The 18,462-nt window shown below is 33.5% G+C and overlaps 1 protein-coding gene across 5 annotated transcripts in view; it reads right to left on the reverse strand.

Annotated features, from left to right (window-relative positions):
* LOC132706598 (relaxin receptor 2) overlaps positions 1-18,462 on the reverse strand; it is an 83,043-nt gene that overhangs the window by 46,843 nt on the left and 17,738 nt on the right. For all 5 annotated transcript variants that reach the window (XM_060678016.1, XM_060678017.1, XM_060678019.1 and 2 more), the window contains exon 3: positions 467-604. In XM_060678016.1, the coding sequence (XP_060533999.1) occupies positions 467-604 (138 nt within the window). The remainder of the gene's footprint in view (positions 1-466; positions 605-18,462) is intronic.

The raw sequence follows: 18,462 nt of genomic DNA on the forward strand, positions 1-18,462 counted from the left end.
ACACAAAAAGCTGCATTTTTATGTGGGCCAGATATTTTTTATCAAAAATATTCGATAAGCACCCTCATTTAAAGTAAATAAAAAGTTTAAATTTTGAATATTATATCAATTTGTTTGTTTACTTCTACTTTCTGTGATTAATATTACAATTACTAATTTTTTTCATATAGTGTAACTCTTTTTCCTCCCATTTTTTTTTTTGTTAGCAACCTTACTTTTTGGTTTCTCCTAGATTCAATATATTTAATAATTAATAATAATAATTCACGACCTCCACAGCCACCTAGATCGCTTTCCAGGAAACTTAGGTAATTGCAGTAAAGAACAGGACATTGAAATTATGGGAAACCATTATGAAAGAGTATGGGATAGTCAAGTGTACGTCGTACGATTTTTGAAAATGTTTCCTTTTCCTTTAAATTAACGCTTGTGCCAAACCAAGAGAGAAACATTTCTTGCTGCTTACCGCAGTCGAGTTCGTCACTGGCAGAGGGGCAGTCGTTTTGACCGTTGCACTGGTTGTTCTGGGGTACACAAATGGTGTCATTAACGCACTGAAAGTAGCCCACCGGACAAATACCCTTCAGGATGTGTACCAGCGAATCTGAAACCAAAACAATTTTTGAAAAAGCGTATGAGTGCGTACCGTCTGGTTTTTTGTAAATGTCTTTGGCCACACACTTGACTAGGTTTTAAGGCGATATTATCATGCGATCTGGGTCTATTTTTACCAATTAATGCCGAATGAATGGACAACAAACCACAGACTAAAATAATATGAAAAACTTCATTTATATTTATATTGAAAAAATGGCATTTTGTGTTGGTGAAAATATATTATTTTAAAATGCCTGCAAAATAATTATACAGATTCCTTTTTTTTAGAATTTAGAAAACTCGCGATACTGGAAAATTGCAATTTTCCATTGGGCTCATTTGTAATTGTCACGTGCATGTAGAAAACAAATATCTTTTGTTTCATTACAATACAGAATGAAAATGTTACTTTTCTCAAATGTTGATTTGAAAATTATTAAAACATTTATTATTTTACATAAACAGGAAGTATAAACTTTTTTTTTGGCAAAAGCTGGACCAAATTTTAAATCTGGTTCCAGGCGGTTTTGGTTAAACTGTGGCATTATCCTGATAATATACACACAGGGTGTTCTATAATTTATGCGATATAGAGCTTCTTCTTCTTCTTCTTGATATTCCATATCCGTTTTTTTACCGAATGTTAGCAATCATGTTGGCTATCAATACTTTATTTACCCCTGTCCTAAACAGCGTATTAGTTAATTGTCCGAACTACTGTCGTAGGTTTTTCAGCCAAAATGTTCTTGTTCTTCCTGGGCATCGTCTTCCCTCAATCTTGCCCTGAATGATCAAATGATGGATGTTGTATGTTCATGATGTCTAATAACATGGAAAAAGTATGAGAGATTCTTAATCTCGATGTTACCAATGATTTCTTTATTTTTATTCATTCTGTCTATGACTTCTATTCTAGTGACCCGATTCATCCAATTTGTCTTCAATAGGGGCTTGTACGCCCACATTTCAAAAGCTTCCAGCTTTTTCGAGCTAGTCTCTGAGAGAGTCCACCATTCTACTCCACACAACAGGATTGAGAATACGTAACATCGGACCATTCTCATTCTGAGCTCACTTTTAAGTACGTGTCCACACACCACTTTCCTCATACGTATGAACCTTGTTCTTGCTTGTTCAATTCTGGATTTATTTCCAGTGAATGGTCCCAGTTCTCGCTTGATAGTTGTCCCGATATTTAATCTTCTTGACCCTTTCAAGTTTGCTTTTGACGTCATTTAATATAATCTGCCAGTAGAAGGTAATCATCTGCATATCTTAAGTTGTTTATTATTACCCCATTTGGTTTTATTCCTTCTTCGATATTTTCTAAAGCTTCTCGGAATGTTGTCTAGGAGTATAAATTGAAAAGCAACAGTGGCAGAATGCAACCCTGTCTTATCCATCCTTTAATTGAGATGTTTTCAGTCGTATTATTTCCTATTTTCACATTTGTCTTTTGATGCCAGTAGAGGTTGGCAATGATTCTCAAGTCTTTGTTATCATTTTTTCGCGTTGTACTCTGTCAAACGCTTTCTCGAAGTCAATAAAACGCATAAATACATCTCAGTTCATATCTCGACATCTCCCTTGTATCTAGGCCCTTACGGAATCCGAAATGAGTAACTTTGATGTGTTTCTCAATTTTGGCGTAAATTTTTCTATGTATCATTGTTAGAAACAATTTCAAGACATGGTGTGGTGCTCATTGCAATTTTGCTGATTTAGGAATCGAGATAAACGTCAGATGGTATATGTGGTATATCGTATATTAATTAAACGTATGTTAAATTAATGAGAGAGCAAAACTGACAAACCAACATAAAATTTGTTAAAAGCATCCTGCAAGTGAAACTTAATTGTCGAAAAATTAGATACCAAATTAGGAAAACCAGAAAAACAGTAACTATTTAACACCCTACTCCTTCTGGGCTGAAGGATAAGAACTGTTATTCAGTGAAAATTTATATTTTTTCACCAGCAATAAAGCCATTAAATTTTGCTGTATCACTGTGCAATGTTAAAGCACTGCAATTAACATAAAAACCCCGACCCATCAAAGATTGACTTTTAACTACTGAACTACAAACAAAAAAACTCGATCCTTTGTACTTTGCACGTAATTGCCGGTTTCTCCGCCGCAAGCGTGGCAGGCGCGGATTTATGTCAACAAAACGAACGCAATCTAGATGGAAAGTCGAGAACAAATGAGCCAAAAAGTATATAGGCGCTTTCGTTTTAAAATGGTTATTATTCGAAATGAGCAAAAAAAAAATAAAATGGAACACAATTCAGTTGTAATATTAAAATTCTAATATCGCTCTATTTGACTCCATGATGTTATAAACACTTGTTAAAAAATACTTTTTCACCTAATGATTACAATATTGACACAACTACCTTTGTATAGGAGATTTTCGATAAATTGCCTCACAATACTTAATAATTAATCAAAATTTTAAACAAAAAATATTTTGACAAAATTTACTAGGTCGTCCATAGATCGTCAAGACATACACAAAATTAGTTTTTTATAATACGGTGTGTTAAGAATCGAGGGACAAATGGCAAGAATACTTGTTTGCGATGGTCGCTGTATGGTATTCCGGAAAAATTGTCTGGTATTTCGGATGAAATGCTGCCCGGGTGTCAAATCGTGCATTTTGCTTTTAATACGCTCAAATATTGAAAAAAAAAATTCTCGCCATTAATTTTTAACACGAATATTGCTAATCTCATAAATTCTAACCCCAATATATATTTTTCCAGTGTTAGTGTTAACAACATTTCTGCACCAAATCACGTATAAAAAATATGAAAAAAAAAACTGATTCGACCATCAACAATCTTATTATTTTGTCTACTAACACTACAAATGATTCCCGATTTCAACACCGCAAAAGGTTCTTGCTTTTAACAAAATCACTTACCACTCGAGGATTCACCATTTTCGGAAGTGGATAAATAAAATGGTTCTACACACATTATTTAAAAAATCACAATTTTATTTAGGAACGATTCAAGGTGAATAGAATAAAAACTGCCCTCTACTATGTTATTCGGTCAATGTCCATTTGAACTGAGGCTTTTACTTGACGAAAATCCATTACTTACATCCATTACATTACAATTGTTTCGACAACACCGTGTCTTTATCAAATGTAATATTTACAAACTACCTGCCGAAAAATGACATGCAAAATGTAAGTAAAATATCAAAAATGTGTTTTTCTGTGTTTAAGTGTGCAGCATAATTAGAATCTAGACTATTGTTTTTAAACGCTCTTTTATGTTCGTTAATGCGTTTCTTGAAGGATCTAATATAATATAAATTTCGTTTTATTGTTGTTTAAAAATTTACCTTATTTGTTGTTAGTTCTGAAAGCTATTTTTAAACCACATTTTAACAAATGTTTTGAAACTTTTTCACTGAGTTCTCCTATATATGTAATTGTTTTAAATTGTTCGTGTTCTGTATTAGGTTTCGGATAAAGAGTTTGCTGTTGTCTGGGTTTGTTTTTATTAATAATTTTTGTAGCCGTTGTTCAGTGCAATTTGTTTGCTGATATTTGCAATTGTATATATTGATATTTGTTGTAATTTTCTGTTGAGAATGGCGTATTAAGAAGTCTGTGTATAAAAGAGTGAAATTTTGTGTGTATAAAGGTGATTTGAGCTGTTATGTATGACTGTGTCCGTGTGTGAGGTTTATGGTAAATGGAAAAATATATTTTTGTTGTGTTTTTCGTAATAGTTAAGTCTAAATAATAAATGTTATACGATTATGTAATGAGTTAATGTAATTTAAAAAAGAATTCAATTGTCTTTCCATTCCAACAAAGCAAGCAAAGACATCATCCACCTATCTATACCACCATAGAAAACTTTTGCTTAAAGAATGTTCTAGTATGATATTTTCCAAATTATCCATAAAAATCTCGGCTAACAAAGGACTAAGTGGGTTTTCCATAATCAAACCTTCCTTAGAGATGCAAATGTGTCCATTAAATTCAAAATAATTTTGGTCTAAAGATACTGTTAAGCAATCTAATAAATCTTCTTTCACCAATGGGTTAACCTGTTCCCCAGTGAGGGTGAAATCTACTAAATCTATCACATCCATAGGTGGAATACTGGGAAATAAGTTTTGTACAACAAAAGACAATAGTGTTGCGTAAGAAGGGATTTTGATATCTTTAATTTTGTTGATTAATTCAAAAAAAAATTGTATTGTAAATTTTGGTTTAAAATCTGTGTGGAACTTTAAAATATTTACTAATTTTGTTGAGAGTTTAACTGCTGGAGCTGTTACATAAGACACGACTAATGGGCATATCTTGTTTATGTAATTTAACTAAAGAATATAATTTTGGCGGTTGTGGATTCATAATTGTCTTTGTCACTAGTGTGGAGTTATTAATTACTTCCTTGACTTGACTTTGATATAACTCGGTAGGATCGTGTTTGATACATTGGAAAGGGTCTGGTTTAACAAAATTGCTGGTTTTGGAAATATCTTCTGGGAGATCGATAACTATGACTATCTTCCCTTTATCTGCACCTGTAAATATTATATTATTTTCAGAAGCTTTGTTTTTGATAGATTTTACTAGTGACATTTGAGAAATTTCTTGGTGTTTGTTGTTATCTATTAATTGAGAGTTAAATGAGAATCGTTAATGTCCTTAATTGCTAAATCACAATTGACCCCGAGACAGTCTATTTCTCTATTAATGTTCGAGTGTTGTAAGTTAAATTTCAGAAATTCAACTTTATTTTCAAAAAACTTGTTGTAAAATTTGTGGTCGGTATACTTTGTAATAACTGGCTTAGATATTTTTGTATTAGAAATTAATTTGTCTAACTTTAGTTTTTGTCTAAGAAACTTTTTATGAATGCTTCATTAAATCGTTACAGTACGCATTTACAATCTGAGTTAAAACACTGACAAAAACAATTTTATGATAAACCAAACGACATCTCCGTCCTTCGATAGTGGACTCGTCTAGCGTGACGAAAATTTCAATTAATTTACAAATTGATAAACTGTAGCCCCCCCCACCCCCCTCTTTACTAATTACGTCGGAATAAGCGCCCCTAAATGATTGGTTTTCTTAAAACTAAATTGCGTCCCGGAATTGATTAGCCGGTAACTAAGGCTAGCCCCAATTACAAAAGCTCAAAGCCATTTGCCGGATATACGCAATTTGCTGGGGTTAAGGAAACCTTCTAAGGACTTTACGATAAAGTACGCCTCGAGTCAAATATATTCCGCATCGATTTACATTCAACGCGTGCGGAGAAAATAAATCGCCAAGGGACGTACCCCGAAAATCCTCGTAAAAATTTTAGAGGCGACATTACGTTGCGATTTTACGGGTTTAAATTCGACGGATTTTTCTTCCCACCTGCCGGAAATTTATAAACATCTATACATCGACCTAAAAATCCGCCATTTATTCAATTAGTTTTTCTACGACTACTACTAGGCAACCCAACTTACGCCGCAATTTCCTCCGTCAATTCTATTCCTCAGTTTGTCATGCTCATGGCGCGTGTTTTACAGTATATCGACTTGACTTTTGACGGACCGCCCTCCCTTTCACCCCAAAATGAATTAGGACCATTGTGCCTATTACTATTGGCAAGACCCAGTAACCTATACTTTATTCCTAGATAAGGGACAAGGACTGGCATGTCAGGTAGACCATATCGGCTGATATCAGTGAAGTTCGCGTCATTAGATATCATCGTCTGGACAATGAACAAGATATTATAAGAAGGAAAATATATTTCCTTTGTCCAAATCAGATGATTCCTACTTTGGGTAAACTAAAAAGAAAGCTAGGAGAAGATGAAACCAATATGAGTATTAGCCGTGCCACTCTTATTCGTGGGGATCACTGAGACTTTTGATTGAAGAGGATATCGTAATTCTCGACAACTGGTAGCAACACAACAAATAGACTCTAAATTGATAATATAACGTATCCTGTAAAATATCTAGGTATCGCTATAGACAGCTTGCTTAGGAAGGATCTACATATTATAAATGTAGGGTCACTGTCTAAATTTCAATTTAATTTAATAAAAAACTGTGTACACTTCCTGTGCTGGGTTGGAGTTTCGGGAAACCATGTTGAATCTTAAGAGTCTGCAAAAATGGTTTAAAAAATAATATGACGCAAAACCAAAATTATACCGAACAAATTTCATGTTTCAGGACCCGATGGATATACAGCAGCTGTGTACGTATTATTTATTATTATATTAATAAGATGTATAATATAAATTATTATATTATATACTATTACTATATTATTATATGCATAATACCCAGGCTGTATAACATGTTATCGACATGTATACAAGAAAATTTTAAACAATTTAATTACGAAAGAAAACAATGGCTAATTGCGATTGATCCCCAGCTTTTAAATGATCTTGTTGACTTGAAGTACTTAAAATAGAAAGGTTAACATTTATATCTGTACTGCACAACCCTCGTCCTCTCTTAATTCTGAATATATCTGTTAAGCTAATTTTTTGATAAAGTCTGTTCATAGATATAAGAAAGTGACTAACTGATACGAATTAAGGAAAGACCCGGGCAAGCTGTAAGAATGAAATATGGCCGAACAGGTCCGTACTTTGCTTAGAATTTAATTATTTGGGGTTTTGTTAGGAAAGATACTAAAAAATATTTATTTATTTATGTATGCATTTATGTTTAAATCAGTTGGTGTTGGAATTTTGGTCAATGCTTGCTGGCACCATGTTCAATGAGAGTCAAATAAACATTGTTTATAACTTCCTTAGTCTCAATAGAATAGTGTTTTCTACATTTGGGAGTATATATTTTGCATAATTCGCACACGCTGTATTACACACGAAATAAGAATGATTACTAATAAACTTAAACTAAGTAGTATACTAAACCAAAGAATGGTTTAGGTATAAAATTATTTTCTCTTACGGACCACAATTTTACCTGAATTTAAATTCCGAAAATTTTGGTAATAATCTTGTTGCATTGTATGTTAATGACCACCCTTGGATAATCCCATTCAAAAGCAATTGGTCAATTTCTTATATCTATGAACAGACCATACTAGTGATTCTCAGCATTGTTAAATGCTTCGGTGGATATCTTAACATTTATCTTTCGTTCGTTCCTCCTGCATACTGTACCATTTTAGTATTGATTTTTCAAAAATGAACGTTATTATTATTGTTCGAGAGTAAAACGAACTTACGTGTGTGATTTGCTTTATTAACAAAAGGTTCCGTGTATGCACGCGCAGCTGAAGCAGGAAAAAGATGCGATTCAGACATCTCCGCGTAAGGACGCATGTGTCCACAATTATCACGCTGCCGCAGGCACATTGTAACGATTTGTTCAAAAATAAGTAGTTTTTAAGTTTGGCAATTCCACGACTTTTCATTCACGACCGAGTCCACTGCTTCCCTGAACAAAAACAGGGTGGTCCTTCGACGCTCTAACAATTATTATTATATAGTTATTTCTAAAATGCGATTGAAATGCCGAAAAATAGATAAAAAACAAGTTGTAACGGAATCCCACAGATTGCGCAGTTGGAGATTTAATTACCTTCAGGAAATTAAACAACATAGATCAGAAAACAGTTGTATGATTTACCTAGATGAAACTTGGTTCGATACATAAGGTACAGTATCCAAAGTGTCAGACAAAAGCACCTTCAAATAAAGGAAAATTCGTCACCATAATTCGAAGAATATTGACTCTAGCTTGGACTACTTTGAAGGTACAAATGCAGAACTTTTTGAAAACTGGCCTTCAAATTACCTTTTAAAAAATATTATAGGCACCAAATTCATAAGGTGCAAAAACTGAAATTCAAGAATATTTGTTGCAGAATGATTTTTATCTTGTATTCAGCTACAAGAAAGCGCAACATATGCTTTTAAAAAACAACATGATTTGATAGTTTACCTGAAAATTGTATTTAATCTTAATGACGACTGTTATTAATTATCAGTCATCACATTTTCTATTAGGACTAATGTGATTTTATGATACCTAAATCAACATTTATTCTCTATATTTTTAAAATACCTTGAAAGTCGGTCCCTGAGGCTAAGTGCTAGAATACCGATTGGTCAGATTGGCGACAAATTATCTCAATTTTGCTGTCAAAAGTCAAATCGATACACTTTGAAACAAAGTATACTGAAGGTAATCAAACTGTTTAATTTATCTAACAAAACGGCCGTCGTTGTTGACGATCTTGAAAACGAACCTGTGTTAAAGTGTTAAGCTCGAATCCAAATTTCCGATAGCTACTTGATATTCAAGCATCGCAGGACGTCGTTTGGATATCGGCGACTTACTTTCGCAGTCCTTAATCGAACGGCTGAATTGACAGCGAGAGAGGGGACCTTTTTATCGTTATCGCGCTGCCCAGAGAATCGCTTAGCTTGTCTAGCTTGTTCCGTGAATGCTTTAATAAGTATGATCTGTTCAAAGATACAAGAAAGTGACCAATTGCTTTTGAATGTTTGAAAGTTTCGGAATTTAAATTCAGGTAAAATTGTGGTCCGTAATAGAAAATAATTTTATACCTACCTGTGTTTAATATTCTTTGGTTTGAAAAATAAAAAAGAAATAAAAGTTCAGATTTCCACGAAATTATATATTATGACATGACAATTGTTTCGACAACACCGTGTCTTTATCAAATGTAATATTTACAAACTATCTGCTACTATATATACCGAAAAATGACCATCAAACCTTAATTAATGTTGTTGCGAGAATTTAAGTTCAATAAAGGAGAGGTATTTAAATCTAATTTATCGTTAAGCAATACATTTGAATGTCTCATTTTATTAATCTCCATGGCTTCCAATAAATTTAATTTTCTACTTTTTGTGGCTGTGCGTAATATATCAAAATTGTCGTCAAAAATGTGTTTTTCTGTGTTTAAGTGTGTAGCATAATTAGAATCTAGACTATTGTTTTTAAACGCTCTTATATGTATGTAATTGTTTTAAATTGTTCGTGTTCTGTATTTGGTTTCGGATAAATAGAGTGTACTGTTGTCTGTATTTGTTTTTTATTTATAATTTTATCTATGGTGGAAGGATTGTAGCCGTTGTTCAGTGCTATTTGTTTAATATCATTAAACATATAGAAAAAGCAGAACAATCGTTTATCCACATTGCAAATAATATGGAACAAATAATAATTAGAACAGGCGGTGATAGCGATAGTGATACTGATATATTATGTGAATAATTTTAAGTAATTTAAGTAGGTTATAAACATAATTTGTAATTTTAATAAATAAATATTGTTTAGTTTCTTTCCTACCAAAACCCCAAATAATTAAATTCTAAGCAAAGTGCGGACCTGTTCGGCCATATTTCATTCATACAGCTTGCTCGGGCCTTCCCTTAATTCGTATCAATTAGTCTCTTTCTTATATCTATGAACAGACTTTACCTTAATTATTTATCTGTCGTGGGCGACGCGGAATGCATTGCGATGTTGCCGTGTCAACCCGAAATTCGTAAAAAAATTCTTCTTGATGGCAAACGACAAACATTTTCATCGATTCATTAAATATTTTTTGTGAATTTGTCCCTAAGCGGAATTTGCAATCAGGTTCTAATTTCGGACTTCAAAGCGGTTTTTGACAGGCGCGGGTGGTAAATTGGCTGTTCGCGTTCAATAGAGTAGCGGCTGCATTTTCGCCACCTTGTGCAATTACCGGCCCTAATAATGAAATACTTTGCCGATAAGGCGAATTCTATTCAATAATTTTTGAGAAGAGAATTTTATTTCACGGAGAGATTAATTAAATCCTTTGAAGGCCGACTCCTCAGTAAAACTGCAGTTTATTTAAAGAAAATATTTTTCGAAGCCCTTTATGTCGAGGGTCCTAGAGACCTCCTATATTAGATAGATATCGTTTATTGACCACCTATAAATACATGTATTTGTGAAGTCGAAACTCAGTAATATAACAAAATAGAAATAACAGCAACAATAACAAAAAGAAGAAAATATAAATACAACAACAATTTGATAAATTTAACAAGAAATATAAAAAAATAATAAGTATATCAACATATGTTTATAGAAAAAAAAATTATAAATAAAAATATTTGCTTGAGTTAACAGTATACACTATATTCTTGGGATATGCGATAGAAATTCTTCAACTGAGTAAAAACCATAACTGGAAAGATAGCTTCAAACCGATAACTTAAATTTTCTTATCGTAAATTGCTTAGCGTTAGCTTTATACAAGCGGTTATAGTTGTTCACAAATATGTTATATATGTTCAAATTTAGTTTATTTTTCTGAGTAGTGGCTAATCTAGACTTAAGTGGAACAATATTGCTAGATCCCCGTGTGTCGTAGCAGTGGTAGTCACCATGAGTAGGATACCTCTCCAAACCAGCATGGACCTCCAGAAGCTTGTAGTATATGAATAGGGAAGGCAGAGTTAGAATTTTAAATTTAATAAAAAGCTCACGACAATGTGCTCCAGGAGGAGCCCCTTGGAGAATGCGAACTGCTGCCTTCTGAAGCCGAAAAACCCGATCAGCATCTGAAGAGTTACCCCAAAGAAGCACGCCATAGGTCAGATGACTGTAAAAGAGTGCAAAGTAGATAGTCTTTAAGGTCTTCTGCGAAATGCAGTCTTTTAATTGCCTTAATGCAAAGATTTGAGACGAGAGTTTGGAACATAGATACTCGATATGAGCCGACCAGGTTAGGAGGGTATCGAGAAAGATACCTAGAAGCTTAGCAGGCTGTGACTTTACAGCTCTTTTGTTGGATGTTATTAGCGTTTTTTTCGTCTTCGATGTGTTAAGCTTAAGTTTATTGGCGGCGAACCATTGGTCAACCGCCTGAAGATCAGCGTCAGCCATCACCTTCAAAGTCGCAATATCCTTGTCCGAAAAGATGAAGGTCAAATCATCGGCAAATAGAATGCAGTTCGCCGTATCGACGGCCTTATATATATAGCTTTAAAAAAATATTTCAAACTTTCATTAAAAGTGATGCAAAGAAAATTTATGCCATATTTGATAGACAAAATGCACTGGAATGGAAAATAACATTAACTCCATATCAAATCCGCTATAATAGATAACAGCTATAACTTATTGTAATAATTTGCTTATTGTATACTTTGCTATAAAGGTGCAAGAGATTAATTTCCGAACACTAATAACACTAGCAAATTCCGTCCTTAAAATCCAATTAAAAAAGGGTTTGCTTCAATTCTAAAATTAATTATAAAATTTTATTCAGATGCTTGTTAGTTAAAACCGTAAAAGTTTAAAGAATAAAAAAGATAAAAACATTATGAGACAAGCTAAAGTCCCGATTTGAAAGTTAAACTCTGTCAAATAAAAAGTACGTTTATATCTTTTTATAACGACTAAGCTTAGAGTGAGGGTTTAACTAATGCAGACTGCAAATCAGCAATTTTACAATTTGTACTAACAGGGGCAAAACAATTTGTTAATAGTGTTATATATTATCCCTATAATGTGGTGTTTCACATAAAAAGGAATAATAATAATAATAATAATAACGACATGACAACATAGGCAAAGTAATACACCAAGAACTCACACGACACAGAAACGAAGGAAACAATACCGTACTACAAATACAATCCAGAAAATGTAGTTGGAACGGAAAACTACAAAATGTATTGGAACAGAGAAATAATAACCGATCTACCTCTGCAACATATTAGACCAGACTTGGTGTTTACCGAAAAAAAAAAACAAACATACCTACCTGGTTGGCTTCTCCGTCCCACTCGCCACAAACCTACAAAAAAAGCACGACGAGAAAATTAGTAAGTACTTACCTCTTGCCAATGAAATAAAAGAGATGTGGAACCAAGAAAGAGTCATTGTAGTACCAATTATTATAGGCGCAACCGGAGAAATACCACATACATTGATCGCAAACCTTAAAAAGCTCAACATTAGAGAACAGATATGCTACCAACTACAAAAAATAACTCTCATTGAAACCAGCGGAATTGTCAGACGCGTACTTAACGACCCCCACAAATAAACATCTAAACATGTTCAAAATAACCTAAAACTTGCCCACCTGTCTTCTTGCAGCCAATGCCGAAACAGGGAAGGAGCCACATCCAGCGATGACTGAGGAATCCATTAAATAATAATAATAATAGTAATAATAATAATAATTGATAAAAATAATAACAATAATAATAATAATAATAATAATAATAATAATAATAATAATAACAATAATAATAATAACACGAATACCTAATGAAACATTCAGCTTTCGAACGTTTAGTTTAACCATTATAAAAACTTATATTGAACAACATTCTCGGCGAACGAGCAGGTGGATTTTGTTTTAACTTTACGTTGATGAACCGGTCTCAAGTTCAGATTTTTTTTTTATCTTGGAAACACATAAACTAAGCAGAATTTTCCTTTTTCACTTTAAATTCAGCAATTATGTATTTAAAGTCTGTTTGATCGGCCATTTTATGTTCCACTGTCAAATCTCGGAAACTCATTTCCCCACTTGCAACAGTTTTTGGTATAGTTTGCAATGAACTGTTGTCTTGATTCGGGTGTAAAATCTAAACTGCTTCCTGACGAAGGATCACTGAAGCTAGTTAAACGTTAGGAAGCAATTTCAACAGACGACGGCCTTTAGAACCGAACAAAGGTCACATTTCATCAAGCCTTAACCAAATAGTCAAGAATATTCTTAAAGCAGCACAAAGGTTTGGGGCCAAATTTAACCTTATTATTTTTAGTGCATCGCTTGGCCTTTCTTTTTTATCCAAAAGCGCAAAATTTTCGTCATCTAGCTTTGCCCCATTTATAACAACTAACCATCAGTTAAATTTGTATAGTGTTTTGATTCCATTTCTTTAGAATCGCTCGTTTCTGTAAGTTGTTCAAATCTAGGGTTTAGTGCATTTACTATTTTATCAATAGTAAAATAAAAAAATATATGTATTTTCTTTCGGGATCTTCGATTGGTTGGTCTCGTGCTTCACATGTTTATAGTTTATAAATTGATAAATTTACGTAAACTTTCTTGGTCAGCTTGGCCGTGGTCCAATTTCTGAGAGTTCAAAGCTTTCGAGATAGTCACCTTCAGTGATATCGCGCCCTAAACGTGTAGAGTGTCGGATGCACGGTACTGAGTACTGATTCGACCGGTCGGACGGAGGACTGAACCGCAGTCGTGTACGTCGGGCTCTGTCCCGATCGATCGATCTTAAATGGCTACGTTTCTTGTCTTGTTAATGAATTTCGATCCCTTCTAGCTGCAGTCTCGTGTAGAAATGATATTAGATCCATAAAACTTCTGTTTTGTCAAAAAGGATAGCGTGATTCCCGTCTGAGGTATTTAGATTGCGTCGTCCCTTGCTTTTTGTTTTTGTATGCTTCCTTTCCCGTATTGCCCTTTTGCCCATTGGCTCGAAATCCTCAGAAACGGGACCAAATAACCAACCAACCAACATACCAAATAAATTTTAATTTTCTTCAAAAAAATCAGAATGTTGTCATATTCAGAGCCAAAATACCGATGTGCCGCACCGAGCAAATGCCCGGGTTGACCAACCCCTCCCTTCTAGAGACCAGGGGCGTCGCATCGTTTTTTTTTTCAATTTTCCGTCACCAAAGGAGACGCGCGGAGTTTTTCCTAATGGCACATCGGACAACTTTAAATTAGGCGTTGAAATCGAGTAAGCCGGCGAATTAAACTCGTTATAAACTTTTCAGGTACAGCGGAAGAAAGCTTTTCGAGTTAATGATATTTACGTTTTGTCGTTGTCGTCTACAGACGTACGTGTTAATTTCGGGTAAATTGTTTGGTCGACTTTGTTGGGTTCTGTTTGCAAATTTGGTACATTTAAGGTAACTAAACGTTTCGTTTCGAGGTCGAAACCCCTACAAATGCGACAACCAACATAACTTATAAACACCGCTTTTGGGAAAGCCAAGTGCTCGCTATTTCGGTGGCAGAACTGGTTTATGTATGGAGCGATTCCAGCCAATCTAAACTAACCAAAACTAATAAGAAGATCGCGTCAATTATTTAAAGAATTTTTCATCTAAAAAATAAAAGCTCTCTCGTCACCTCTGTCCTATTTGCTGGTCTTGCTAAATTTTAGTCCGATTTTTCCTCACTTCTCCATCTTATGCTGGTGAAGATTAGGCGTCTTATAAAAACAGAAAAAAACAGTTTTACAAGTTATTTATTAGGAGAATACATTTTACAGTAACAGAGCTGGTGAGCGATGGTGGTGCAAAATATTAAGCTTTTAGATAACGCAGCCAAATGAAAAGTAAAATCCTTGTAATGAAAGAATGTAGTCAACCTGATAAAAGGACCCAAAGAAATAAACATAAATCTGGCATCGCCGTATGGTTGACGTTTTCCAACTATGCCTACGCATGCCCTCAAAGACTCTGGGACCGCAGGGGGCTAATTATTGATTTCGTTGACATTTTACTGATTTTTGAGAAAGATGAAAAAAAAAAAAAATTCTGCCTTGAGCCCAGTATAGGTAGAAAAGGAGGAAATACAACCAAAAAAACTACACAAAAACTAGTTTACCTAGGATATATTCTACGTGAAAATTAAATATTTTGGCAGTTTTGGCAGAAACAATTTAAAATTATTTGTCTATTAGGGAAGTAATAGAAACTCCCTTTTATACTCAATCACCTAATGTAGGATTATTATGGTCTATACTGAGTGTTTTCGGATTTGTAGCCATTTTTTCATCAAAAATGCCCTATATACTCTATATTTTTGACGACAGCTGCAATTTTATTATGCCAACAATTTTATAAGGTGGTACAGTCATTTATCCTATACTTGTCTTAAAGTCTACAGGGTGAATCAAAATAAAAAATAAAAATTTTTGTGAAAAAATCAATCTTTCAATTTTATTAAACATTCCCTGTACCTAAACTATACTAAAAATTTTCAAACGTGAAACGTGAAAGGTCTACAGAGACAAATTAAGTATAATTCTTTGTAAATGTAATGCGGAAATAATTTATTTAAACAAAAATAAAATTATGCGCAACTTTGAAAAACAATTTCTACAGTATTTAACGATAGGGAGAATATTAAAAATGCATTGTTAATATTGCTAATAGTTCCAGAAAAAACACTTAAAAACTAAGGACAGAACTGCAAAACAAAAGAGAACTATTTAATTAAGTTTCGCTTCATTTATTGCATGAAATGTCTCCCGCCGACTTCGATACACGCGCTAACACGATTTTTAAACGATAAGTCAGTATTCGTTATCATTTCACGACTAACACTTTGAAAGACTTCTCTTATCCTCTGTTTCATGTCTTCCTTTGTTGTGAGAGCAGTTTTAAACACCTGGTCTTTAACATATCTCCGTAGAAAATAGGTTATCCTTCATCACTTCTTCTAAGTAGTTAACTTGCCCGTCAAGACAGTCACATTCTGTGCAACCTCCTCTCCAAGAATTATGTCCATTCGCCGTATTTTCAAAAAAATGAGGCCTTATTTCCGATTATACCACCCCAAACATTTAAAGACCACTTAAGACGCTAAAAGACGCGATCCGAAAGCATTATTTTATGCTTCTATAATATTTTGGGCTTTAAGAGAGGAAAAAATTCTAAATTAATATGTACCTATTTTCACTATTCTTGGCTTATTGCGATATTTCCCCATAATTTGACAAATTTTCGGGGTTCTGTTCATAAAGTTAGTGGAGTAATTAATTTAAGTATAATATACTGGGTGCTCTATTTGATTTTTTCACGAAAATTAATATTTTTCATTTTGACTCACCCTGTATAGGCGATTCGAAACAACTTCAAGAAAAGTATTGGATAAATGACTGTACTACGTTATACAATTGTTGGCATAATAAAATAACAACTGTCTGAACTGACGGGACGGGAAAAAGGCAATAAATCTGAAAACACTGGATATAGTCCATAACCATATAGGGTGATGGAGTATAAAACGGAGTATTTGCTAATGGAATAATATACCGGCTATGTATATTTGAAAACTTTTTTTTTTCAATAAGATATATTATTTTGACAGAGGATTTGGACACCCTTTATACCCAGTAGATATTTGTGTGGCCCGAAATCGAATTACACCGATAATATACGATTGCATATCGGCCTTAAAATTAAAACGTATATCACAAAACACTAACCATACAAGCAAACCAAACGTAAATCTTATTTTAGATCAGATATTTTTTTAAAGAAACTTTCATTTTTACAAAATTTCTGGATTCGTCCAGCGTCGGTTGTTGTAGGGGCGAACTTGCTGACGTTTCGCCAATCCTGTTGGCTTCTTCAGGGCTTAACTGAAACTGAAACTAGGCAGTTAAGCTCTGAAGGAACCAGGGAGAATCCAGAAGTTTTGTTGTAGGATTTTTAATGCGAAAGTTCAGATAAATTGCAGTGACAGTTTTCCGAAAAAGGAGAACATTCTTTAATTCTCTGTAATTCTCTTTGGTGACTCGATTTGTTGCAGTCATATAACACAATTAATGTTGAGTTTTCGTGGCTTTGAACGCATCGAGAATTTAGAAATTTTCAAGAACCATTTTTAAATACTAAGGTGCAGGTAGTTAGTCTATGAAATACGACTAAGACCAGTAACTTTTGCAGTTCAATAATGATTTATAACTTTCTCGCATTCAGAAACAGAGGATAGCTGGTTCTCTTATGCGGTTTAACGTCATGAGTACCAGTAAAAGATAGCTATATCGTATTTGAAACGAGACGTCCTGCAAAATTGAATTTTCCCTTGGTATTTTTTCTCCCTCCGAAATAACAAGTTCCGCAACTTGGGATTTAGAGAAAACTTTTACGAAATTGATTGTGTTTTCGAAGGATACATCGTGTATCTACATTTCGTCTATGTTTCGCTTCACGTTTAAAATTTTACCACGTTACATTTTCGAGGCAGCGCTTACCCCTATATAATTTCGCATTTGCCTTGTTTAAATCTCTCTAAAAGTAAAATTTTCAATGCTTTTTATTTTTTTTTTTCATAGACATACAAAAAAGTTAATGATACGATGGGAATTTTAAATATTAATTTTTATTTAAGAAAAAAACGGCGAAGCGCATAACGTTATAGACAGAATCGAGAGAATACAAAAAAATTTTGTTTTCCATTTAAATTTTAGATTTAACCGTAACTTACTAACTCATTCCTATGAAGCTAGTCTTAATTTCTACCATATACTGAAGTTATCTGTTAGAAGAATTATCTCCAGTGCTATATTTTTGCATAATATTATTAATAGTAGGATTGACTGTCCTTTACTGTTGGAAAAACTATCCTTCAATGCCAGAGTCGTTATAACAAGAACTCCTTCATTATTTTACGTGCCTAGATTTAATACAGACTTAGGTAACAATTCCCCAATATCTCTTTTACATAGACATTACAATAATTATTTTTCGCACGTTGACATCTTTGCGTTATCACTTAATTCGTTTCGAAATCAAGCAATTAGGGTTTTTCTATAAATTTATTTTAATTTTTGATTTGTTTTCCTTATTTTTTCACATTTGTTTTTTGTAATTCACGCACTTAATATACAGTGTTAGTTTTGGTTTAGTTTGGTAAGTTTGATTGTTATTTTTTTTTTATCTTCTGCTTATCGTAGATATAGGTGGGTACCTACTTATAAGTTTTACTTTGTTAATTAAATAATGGTATAATTGTTAGTGTGTCCTTGTAAATTGTGAAGTTCTTCATGTTAGGGCACCTTTGAAATAAATAAATAAATAAATAAATAAATAAATAAATAAAT

Source organism: Cylas formicarius, unplaced genomic scaffold, assembly GCF_029955315.1.
Source record: "Cylas formicarius isolate icCylForm1 unplaced genomic scaffold, icCylForm1.1 PGA_scaffold_8__14_contigs__length_24414737, whole genome shotgun sequence".
NCBI classification, from domain to species: Eukaryota; Metazoa; Arthropoda; class Insecta; order Coleoptera; family Brentidae; genus Cylas; species Cylas formicarius.